At 44.5% G+C, this 11,151-nt stretch overlaps 1 protein-coding gene across 2 annotated transcripts; it reads left to right on the top strand.

Moving 5' to 3' along the window:
* Window positions 1–1,193: 1,193 nt before the first annotated feature.
* Window positions 1,194–11,061, top strand: brd10 (bromodomain containing 10). 2 transcript variants are annotated; one of them, XM_028418146.1, is made up of 10 exons: window positions 1,194–1,728; window positions 2,275–2,980; window positions 3,371–3,571; window positions 3,653–5,238; window positions 5,330–5,391; window positions 5,499–5,588; window positions 5,709–5,824; window positions 6,003–6,229; window positions 6,411–8,396; window positions 8,491–11,061. In XM_028418146.1, exons 2-10 carry the CDS (start codon window positions 2,286–2,288, stop codon window positions 10,491–10,493), a joined length of 6,966 nt encoding a protein of 2,321 aa, XP_028273947.1. In that variant the 5' UTR covers window positions 1,194–1,728; window positions 2,275–2,285; the 3' UTR covers window positions 10,494–11,061. The 2 variants fall into 2 exon arrangements, with proteins under 2 accessions (XP_028273947.1, XP_028273946.1); XM_028418145.1 differs by having other exon boundaries at window positions 6,408–8,396.
* The last annotated feature ends 90 nt before the right edge of the window (window positions 11,062–11,151 follow it).

Below are 11,151 nucleotides of genomic sequence, written 5' to 3'. Positions count from 1 at the left end.
GCAGCAGAATGGATTCTGTAGTTTATAGATCTACACTCTCTGCTCAGATTCAACCAAATGCTACACAAGGTATAGGATGCTGCTACATATTGCAGATGGACAATGACCCGAAACATATAGCGACACCTACTCAGGAGTTTCTTAAGGCAAAGAAATTGGATATACTGAATTAAAACTGACTGTATGTCTTCATTAATTAAACACATTTCACATGTTGTCGTGTCATGTGATGGTTACCACAGAGTAAACAGTGTAATGATGTAACCTACAGCCACCACCACGGAGCCGTCTTTTACTGTCCAGGCTGTGTCTGTCTGCATTTCTCAAACAATGACTCCAACATTACTGCGACACAGTTTTGTGTTTTTGAATGAAAAATGGGGCCTACTTTGGATTTAAAATCCCTTTTACTGACAAATTTTCCTCTTAGCTGAGTTAAAATCACTGTAACACATGGGCCCCTGGTGGTATAACAGCTTAATTAACAATTGTCCCAGCTGGAGACCTCTTTTCATGACTCACAGTATATGATCTTCTTGCTTTTCCCTGACGCTGTCTTCTGGTTATGTAATATATGATATGTACTGCTTTAACATATTGATCAACTTTAATCCTTGTCTTGACCCATACTCTGGGGCGACACACACTCTATGCTCTGTTTCAAATCTGTCAGGCGCCATTTTTTCTCTGATCATTTATAAACCTTCTTCTGTCCTGCAGCTGACACATACCGGCCCACTCGTGACAGCAGCCAGATTAAACATGTTTTTTGTCTTTGGTTTGCCAGCCAAAAGGGGATAAGAGCCACCTGAGAGTCAAAAGAAAGGGCATAATTGATACCATTTTACACTTCTTGTATATTAGTGAGCAGCGCCATCTAGCGACCAGAAGTGAGAACTCTCTGCTGCTAATGTTTACACTGTACATGCAGGCATTATCTCGTGTGTCTCGTGTAACTCATTGGAAGGCATTATAAAGCGCAAATGATAAAGTAACGTATAAACGATTGATACTGTTTATTCAACGGTTATTCAACGTGTGCATTTTTCGATGTTTTTTTAACGGCAGCTCTCAACGGGCGCTCGGCTTTCAGTGACAATGAGATAATCAAAGGCGCATTTTAAAGCAGCACACAGTGAATCCATGCTGATATTTGCTCCAAAATCAAAACAACAATTTGGTGTGACACGGAACCAGCTAGCTACGTCAGGCTACGCACATTTGCATCGGGTGCACGCAGGGTGGAAGTAAAGTGGACGGTTCAGTAGTCTTCAAGCAACCCCCGGAGAGACGGCAACTAGCATTTTTGCAAGCGCACAGCGCTAAGAATATACCCGACACATGCTGCAAGTTTGTCTCTTAAGTGAACGCATACATTTTTACGTGTCATTAAAGTAGCTGCAACTTGAAAACCTAGCTGGTTAGCAGGGCCAGTGATAATGAACTGTTATGGATTGTCAGACAATCAGCTACTGTTACTTCGGCTAATGCCTCATTAGCCTTCTTGCTGTCACTGACACCATTCCGTGCGATGACGACATGTTATGGCTGCACAACTTTTTACCTGCTGGACATTTTTTTATTTTTTTTGCCATGGATAACGAACGCAGCAACTGCAGGCCCAGGGTTGGAGACAATAGCAAGCTAGCCCAGCTAGCAAGCTGTCGCGGCTGCTGCTAAGCTCGCTAAAAGCTGGTGCGTGTGTGGAGCCGCACTAAAAACGTTGTGGTATGTCTTTAAACCAACCAAATTCTGCCTCTGGTCAATTTGTTTTGCTCTTATTTTGCACGTGATCAAGACACGGGAAGTGACAATAGCGTGCACTGTGGATTTTTCTGTAATCAAGCATGACAAACTTTGTTTACTTATTGTTGTTTTAACTAACGTTAGCTAGCTAGCTCGCTAGTAGCTAACTTCAAGCTAGCTATCCATTGATCCAATGGAAAGGAAAAGTTTGCAAAGATCTGGCAGGTGGATAAAGTAATATCAGCTGCTAGTACTTTGGATCCAATCACACGAATTAAACATTCCCATGTTTCATTATCACGCCATGTGTCTGTAATGATGTGACCTTCGTGATATGAATTATAAAGAAAGCAAAAAGTACAACTGCGATTTTTATCTTGATCATTACATTTCTCCTCTGTATCTGATAGAATGAGTACATAATAAGACCTGGCTATTTTTTATCGTTGTAGCGATGTCCAATGAAACTATGTGAGAGTGTTTGCAAAAGAAAAGTTCACTATATGTGACACCTGCTAACTTCTGCAGGTACCTGTGTCATGGATCAGGAGGATATGACAGACCAAATCACAGCAGCTTGTCACCACCCGTTGCTCCACAATCAAGACTCTGCAGGCCACCAGCTCAGCCCTGACATCCTGTCCTCAGAATCCAAGTGGGTGAGCAGCAGCTCTGATGACATGGTCATAACTGAAGAGGGGTTCAGTAATGGCAACTGTGAAGTTGAAACCATTGTAGCATTACACTGTCCTGGTGACATTACAGATGTTACTGCTGAAGGCGACCACCTTGCTCTAAGCAATGATACGGGGTCAGAGTTTTCTAACAGTGATCTCTCGCTGCCTGAGGTCTGCATTTCCACTAACAGCAATAGCTTTGAGGAGGATATGAACTACGAGATCCAGCAAGCATACAGGATATTCACTGGCTTTCTTTTGGACAAGCACAAAGGGATCACCAGCCCATTCCTCCATCCTATTGGCCACCTGGAGGCCCAACATGGTATTGGGGGAGTCAAGGGACATGGCCAACCACAGCTCCGGCAGTCAATGTGCTTGCGCAGGATGGAGGAGAAGTTTGTTAGCCAGGCATATGAGACCATAACAGAGTTTGTTGCAGACTTCAGACTGATGTTGGAGAACTGTTATCGCTACCATGGGGTGGACCACTGGATCTCCAAACAGGCTCAAAAGCTGGAAATCATGCTAGAGCAGAAGCTTACATTGCTGTCCAGGTAAAAATCATGTAATTATACAATTATAGCAATTGCTGAGCTGGCAAAAGCCTATACCATAAAACAGCTGAAATATTAGAGGTTGAATGTTTCTGTTTTTATTATATTGAATACGTTTCTATAGTACAATAGTTTTAATAGAAATGATATTAAGATTAAGATTAAGATTAAGATTAAGATTAAGAAACCTTTATTAGTCCCACAATGGGGAAATTGCATTTTTGCAACGGCATACAGACAGCAAGGGATAAGTTAGGAAAAAGATATATACATTATAAAATAGGCTACCAACAGATATGAAATGTTTAAGAGCGTTTTATGAAACAACCATCCCATCCTTGCATTGCTTTTTTCGTATACCCCTTTTCATCTCTACATCTGTCAAACAAGGACACTGCGCGAGAAGACAACCTTGGCAGTAACATCTAAAGGTCGTTTTGGTGCAGAGGAGGAACGGAGCTCAGGGGGCACCACCACAAGGAGGAGATCGGCACCTCGGAGCCTTGCCACCATCACTGTTGGTGGGCATGAGTCACTTATGGTACAGACCCTGCGACTGGAAGAGCAGCAAAGGGCCAAGGAGGAGAAAAGGTGTGCAAGAATTTGTACTAAGTGAAATGTTGCTGTAGATTTTTTTTCAGAAATAAAAATATATGTACCCTTTCTTTTCAGACAACGTGAGCTGGAGAAGAAAGAAGCAGAGGAGATGTCAGCCAAGGAGGTGGAAGAGTGGGAGCAGAGTTTGCTGTCACAGGCTTCTCCTCAGAGTGTGGACACTTTATGGGAACTCCCTGCTATAGGACACTTTCTTTGCCTGGCCCAGACTGCCCTAAACCTCCCAGAGATTATATTTTTTGAGCTGGAGCGCTGTTTGCTGATGCCCCGCTGCAGCCTGCTCCTCTCCAAAATCATGTCTTCCCTACTGTCCCCCCCACAGCGGAGGGCCACTTTGCACCGTCACCCTGCCCTGCCTTATCGTCGCTGGGAGTCGGAGCTAAGGCAGCGTGTCATGGGCTGGTATCGAGTTGTCGGCGCTGCCCATGATCACCCATCTCGAGCTGAGCAGCTAGGACTTTGCTACCAGTTTTTCAGCACCCTGGGGAAGGTGAGTCCTCTGGAGGAAAAACCATTTCACTTATTGCCCTTTTACCAGCGGGTGTGGCTTCTTAAAGGATTGTGTGATAATGTGTATGAGACACAGAAGGATGTACAGGATGCTGTGCTGGCCCAGCCAATCCATGAATGTAGGGAATCTATTTTGGGTTATGACAGCAAAGACAATGCCTATATACATTTCCCACATTTCTGTGGGGCGGACCTGAGGATTTACTGCCAGAGCCCCAGCACACCCCCGGCCTTCCCTTTTCCTTCTGTATGGGTAAAAAGGGTTGAAGGTAAGCCAGGGACTGAGGGCGAGGAGTCCGAGAGAATGAAGAAAGAGTGGAATAAAAATGATACAGGGTGTTATGGAGCTCCCGTGGACACAGGACAGTCTGGTGAAAGAAGAATCGACACACCTGAGGGTTTTAAGGGTGAAAATGGAAATGGTAAGGAAGATACATTGTGGTCCCAGATTAAGCAGAGGCAGCCAGAATCTGCATTGTCTGATGGAGACTCCTGCGAAGACTCTAAATTGGACTTAAAAATACACACTAACCCTTTATGTCTAACAGACATCGGAGGGTGTAGCGTAAAGACAGAAGAGACTTTAAATCTGGAGCATCGATCCAAGAACATAACAGTAAAGCAGGAGCAGGGCTTCTCATTAGGTTCAGTGCGCAGTATTATAGCAGAAGTGCAAGATCATTGTCTGAATGTGGGGGAGCACAGCTACACAGGCAGGTCCCCTGTTCGCTCAGTGAAACCAACCAAACCCCCGGAGATAAAAATCGAGGCTGCAAGTCCCGGTCAGGGACACCAAAGATCTTCCTGCTTGGAATGTTGTAAAAGCAGAACATGTAATGTTAAATCTGAGGAGCATGCCTGCCACTGTGGTGTATCAGGGCTAGCCTCACAGTTGTTTTCTGAGAGCACTCAAAACTCAAGTGAAGAGATGGTGAATGACAAAATCTGGAGTAAGAAAAAAAAGCGGAAGAAAAAGCGAGGGAGGGAGCAGCTGCTGAGGGTGAAAGGAGAGCACAAGCAGCTGCATCGTGTGGACAGGATGAGGCTGTCTCCAGCAGAGGCTGCCAAGTCTGCAGAGCGGAAAGTTGCCACAACAATCAAGAGAAAAGAGAAGAAGAAAAAACATAAAACAGGTAGAAAAAAAATACATGTTGATATCTGATCAATGTTTTTTTTGTTATTGCATCAAGCTTATTTATAAATGTCTCACACTGTTGTTAACAGGGAAAAAAAATGAATCCTCAAAAAAATTGAAAGATGAGCCTCCTGTTGAGTCGTCATTTAAGGTAGGCTCATTTGCATGCACCGTCATCCTACCTCTAATCCTTAGGAGTGTATGTTTGTTGCTGTTGATTTTGAGCCTTGCCACACTCATACTTGTCATCCTACGTAGTTGGTGTGCACCAGTCTTGATGAACTGCGAGAACTGATCAGTAAAACTGAAGATGAGCTGGACGACTTGGAGAGCACTAAAAAGAGATTGGTAGGTGACTTATTGTTATGTTACTATTTACTCACATTTTACACAGCCTTCTGTGTATAAAAGAAAATAGTTTTCCTCAAATTTTAACTTAAGTTTTCTTTTATATATTTGAACCGACAGGGTCGGTGGTATTACAGGCGAGAAGCAGTGAAAGACCTTCATAGCACTCTGATCAGACTACTGAATGAGCTATCACCCTGGGAACCCAAACTGATTAAGGCCTACCAAAGAAACAGGTTTGATATTATTATTGTATTAAAAAACTCCCCATGTCAAAGTATTTTTAATTAAAAAAAAAATAGTTTGGTACAGTTTGGCCTTGTCTGATCTGGCAACTTTGTTGGAACACGTATTCATAATCTGCAACCGTTGCTTAAAATGATTTTGTTTATTTTTTTATTATTTCTGCATTAGGCTTCGTTTGAAGAAGGAATTTGATGATTTCAAGAAGCACCCAGAGTATAATAATTTTGTGCGTGAGGAGTGTATTTCGTCATCGTCAGACGATGATGATGATGATGATGATGATGATGATGAAGAGAGGGATATGGGGAAGGAGACAGGTTCACTCTCGGATCACTATGGAAGATCAGAAGAGGAGGACTTGGAACATATGGTTCCCAGAGGCCTGTGGAGTGGAGGTAATGTAATTAAATTAGAATATTACATTATATTTCAATTTGCTGCGATGTAAGGTTTAAATTGTGTTTTTTCTGGTCCTGATGTCAGCAGTTAAAATAAATGTCAACGTTTGTGGGAATGACTTGTATAGATAGTATTATGGGCATTCCCGTCTAATAGGAATCTCTATGGTTCCAGCAGGTGCCAGGGAGTTTTTGCCTGAGTCTTCTGAGAAAAAAATGGTGACCTGCATACCTCCAAACCACCTGAAAAACCATCTTGCATGCACGGAGAAAGGTGTCAGTCCACTGCCAAGAGTTCAGACTGTCAGGAGTAACATGAGTTCCATCGACTCTACACCACAGTCAGCATCAGAACTGATGCCACCAAATCAATCCGGGGAATCGCCATGGACAGCAAGGACACCACCAGATACACCACCTAGATTGCCCATCCTGCACCGCACCATTGGACTGCCTAAGGGATATACACCCATCCCCACCCTGCTGGCTAAGAGTGAAGGAAACAAAGTGACCTTAATGAAACGACCTGCTGATTGCCCAGTTGCTGTTAATGTAGATCGACAGAGCAAAGGGTCCCTGGTCTCACTGTCTACTTCTGTAGTGGCTCCCACAAAACTTTTAAAAGCACAAAGTTCTTCATCCAGTTCCCAACAGAAGTTACAACACCCGCAAGCACTTGGGCAGCCAGGAATGGCCGCTGTGACGGCAGCTCTTCTTAAATCACCACAGGCCAGTCCAATTCAGACTGTACCAAAAAATCCTGTCCAAGTGGTGTACAAAGTACCTGAAGGACTGGGTCACCTTGTGAGGAAAGACAGCAGCCCTATCAAGATCTCTGTTGTGGATCAGAACACCGGAGAGAAGATAATGCAGCAAGTGGTGATTCTGCCTTCTAATCTCCTTATTAACAAAACTGAAGCAAAGTTATCATCTTCTCACCAACAACAATCTAAGGGCAGTCAAGCTGCAGTGTCTAAAGTGGCCAGCACTTTATGTATGTCCACCGATGTGCCTGGATTTAGCATTCCTGAAAATAAAATCCCTGTTCAACAAGTGGCACCGCTAAGAGATGCCAGGACTGTGAGTACCCCCTCTCCTTCTGTTTCCCCTCATTTGAAAAAAGGGATCCTAAGCACTGCAGGAATTAAGGGGGTACAAGTATCTACTATCCAAGCTAGCACATCACAAAGTCTCCCGCTAAGCTCTTCAACTATAACAACTCTTTCCAATACAGTTTCCACTGAACCTGTTAAGTCTTCAGACCCTAAACAAGAGCTCAAGACAGTGTGCATTCGGGATTCACAGTCCATTCTGGTAACCACAAGAGGAGGCAACACAGGCATTGTCAAAGTCCAGACATCATCAGACCAAAATACACTCGGGTCTTTTTCCAGCAGTCCAGTTATCACTATCTCTCCTCAGTTTAAAGCCTTCCTCATTTCCAAAACATCACAGAGTCTTTCTCCTTCTTCTCCCCCTCAGACTTCTACTTGCACTGGCCCAGCAGTGACAGGTATATCAATGGCTCAACCACAGAAGCAGATCCCTTTGGCCCCTTCCACAGTCACAAATCCCATCCTCACTTCTGTTACTGGAAGCATTTCTGTAACAGGCCCAGGAAGTCAGAATGCAGGCATTACTGTCGCTTTAAGTCAAGGCTCTAATACCTCAACAGGTTCTACAAGTGCAACGAATGTTTCTCAGCTAACCCAGACCACTGCTGCTGGTTCTCATCTTCAATCTTCAGTAGTGAAAAACACTATTGTTGTCCCATCACTGAGTAGTCCTGCTGTCCCCCAAGTTCTCAGCAAGACTGGTGTGAAACGAGCCAGCACAGATGAGAAATCCCCAGTTACCAAATTTATCCGTGTAACTCCAGCCTCTTCCTCGAGCGCAAATGTAGCGTTACCCAAAGGTGCACCCTCTTCCACAAAATCAGTCACTAGTTCAAGAGTCATGTTCATCAGCCAACCGGCAGTGACATCATCCACCACCTTCATAGGAAACACTCCAAAGCAGGCGATGGCAACAGTGACCAGTGGACCGGCGCTGACCACTGCATTTTCAAGTCAGGTTCTGAAGTTGGGATTAAATCCAGGCCAACCTGATGGAATTGTCAGCTCAGAGGCATTGTCAAAAGCTAAGAACATCACTCTGCCCTCAGGTGGGTTTGCTTTGACACAATCTTCTAATATAAACATACCGATACCATAATGTAATTTGTTTTTGAATATTTCTTTTTTTTAATTTGTCACCAGGTGTTCAAATCCACTTATCAGGGAAGACAACAACTATTGGACAGACTATTGGTGCCCTGACGCAGTCTTCTTCTAAGAACACGCCGCTGTCAGTCTCAGCTACATGCTGTCCAACAGCCACCACTGGACTCCTCCCAGTGACAAGTTCGGTTTCCATCGCACGTTTGCCCCTACTTGGTTCTCATGCTTCTCCGACCACAAGCTCTCAACTCCAGAGTATCCCATCCTTTTCACAGATACTACAAACAAGCTGTTCTACATCCACGTGTACTGCTGCCCCTCTGCCTGCAAGGAACATGATCAAGAAGGACCTCTGTATACCTGCAAGTGTCCTGCCCAACAGCTCTCCTGCTCAGGTCACTACTGTAGAGAAGAGCCAAGCCCAAACCTCCAAACTAACTCTGAACCAGCAGCCATCATATATCCAAAGTGGTATTGCAGAGGCTGCTACCTCCCTCTTATCTTCCTCCCAACCTCTTCGCAATAAAAGTCAAACCCCTCCCTCCTCTGCGCCAGGCCCCTCTTTTACCACCTCTACCACAGGCACAATCCAGCAGAGGATTGTCATCAACAACTCTACACCACTTGCTGCTGGCACACAGATCCTCCTTAACAATACGCGGCTTGTAGTCCCGCCCCAGGGTTTGGGTCCAGGCAGTCACGTCCTTATCATCTCTAGCCCTGCATCGCAACAAGTGCCTACTGCCAGTGCTGTTAGCGCTGGAGAATCAGTACCTCCCCAACGGTCAAGTCATGCCACTGTAACCCCTCGGGCACCAGTTTTACCCCAAGCCCCAGCCAGGCTGCCTGGGATGCCACCTGTAAGTTCTCCTTTTGTAGCATGCACACCTGCTGTTGGTTCATCATTGTTAGCAACCACTCCTAATGTTTCACCAGTCCAGCTAACAGGAACACATTGCCTGGACTCAACATTATTATCCAGTAAAACAAATGTAGTGCCGGCTCTTCCTAGGTTGCCAGCTGCACAGGCCAGTCACTTTGCTTTACCTCCTGTTGGAACTTCCACTCTGCTCTCATCACCACCAAGGTTCAGCAGTGTACCAGCCCTAGTATCCTCGGTGGCAACCAGTGCCCCTGCTGTCCTTTCATCACAGGGTACAATCACGCTAGCTGCTGGTACCCCCGCACACCCTGAATGTACATCTACCATTTCACCTGCAGTGGTACCCCCCTCATCCAGACTGTCAGGATCTGTATCATCCCTGCCGGTATTACCCAGCCCATCAGCTGTTGCCCTGCCAAACCCTGTCTTACCAGTTCCTGCAACCCTTTCCTCAGCTCCTGTAGTAGCAGACTCACCAGCTTTGCATCATTCTCTTCCTGGTCAGCAGGTGGTTCCAGTGAAAACCCTTGCACCGGGCATACAGCCCCAGCAGACAGCACTTGGAGTAGCAGCACCATCCACTGCGCAACCACAGGCTTTATTCAATACAGGATTTGGTAACACACCTATCAGAAAACAAGTGCCAGTCATGCAGACAGTCCTTTCAGGCACAAGGACACAAGTGTTGCCAACAGTGGCTGTCACACCAATCGTAAGTGCTGTGTCTAGGATACAAACGCTGCCCATTGCTACGGTTCCACCAATCGGAAGCACAGTTAACACCTTTGAAACAGCACCTGTGGGGACTGCGCCGCCATCTAGCAGCACTGTTATAATCACTCCTGCTCAGTCAGTGACACCACTGAAGACAAACAACACCATCCACTCACCTGTCATACTCACCAACCAAAAACTCGGAAAACACTCTGTGCAGACTTCAGTGTTGGGTATGCATCCCAATATAGCACCAAAGCTGCTCATTAGTCCTGATGGTGCTGTTTTGAGCACTGTTCAGTGCCAGGTCAATCCAGTGGGGCTGACTGCCTGCCCTAAAACTCTGGATGCATTGGTGATTTCCTCCAACAGTTCCACTGGAGCACTACAAACACATGATTCCTCTTTACAGCCTCCACAGGCAGACACCAAGCGAACCAATTAAACAAGGACTGTGTGAGCTCAGACGCCACTGTTTTTCTATCTGTTGCTTGTAGTGGTCCTGGGGTTAGTTAAGGAACTGCTTTTCCAGTTATAGGTTGTCTCATTACTTACATGTAGGATACAGTAGGATTTGCCCTCTGGTTGGATTATTCTTGTAAACTTGCTCAGTCAAACATACTAAAAATGCATACTGTAATGGGTTTGAAACTACTAAAGTTTCCCTCAGATGAATGTTACAGATTGTTGAACTTTATTAATTTATTTCATGGCCAGTAATTGCAAATGTTCTAACAATTCAATAAAAAGGAGGGCAAATTAATACTTCAAGTAGAGCTTTTGCAGTTTAACTTTTCAATATCATTAGATAATACTTTGATTAGTATTAATTGCTTCTTTGTATGTTGTTACAACTTTGCTCTACTACTAAAAAAAAATGCCACCATCAGGTCTGTCATTTTTGTCTGTTTTTTAGTTAGTTAGTTTAACTAGTAACTGTTCGAAAACTACATTTTAGGAATATGAACTAATAGATAAATTTGTACTACATGTTTGAACCCATTTAAATGTTTTGAAACCACATCTATTTATTTTTACCATATAGATTTTTCAAAAAAAATACTTACTAGGTACATTTTCATTGAACAGCTGTGGACGTTTCT

The sequence above is a fragment of the Parambassis ranga genome, chromosome 12, assembly GCF_900634625.1.
Source record: "Parambassis ranga chromosome 12, fParRan2.1, whole genome shotgun sequence".
Lineage (NCBI taxonomy): Eukaryota > Metazoa > Chordata > Actinopteri > Ambassidae > Parambassis > Parambassis ranga.
Note: the sequence above shows the minus strand (reverse complement) of the source record. Positions and strands in the feature narration are given on the sequence as shown.

What these genes read in the sequence shown, in the direction of transcription:
- brd10 (XM_028418145.1), top strand. Translation starts at nt 2,286, where the DNA reads ATGGATCAGGAGGATATGACAGACCAAATCACAGCAGCTTGTCACCAC. An exon ending in AAGCTTACATTGCTGTCCAG is followed by an intron (nt 2,981 to 3,370) that starts GTAAAAATCATG and finishes CTGTCAAACAAG; the next exon opens with GACACTGCGCGAGAAGACAA. An exon ending in CAGAGGCCTGTGGAGTGGAG is followed by an intron (nt 6,230 to 6,407) that starts GTAATGTAATTA and finishes CTATGGTTCCAG; the next exon opens with CAGGTGCCAGGGAGTTTTTG.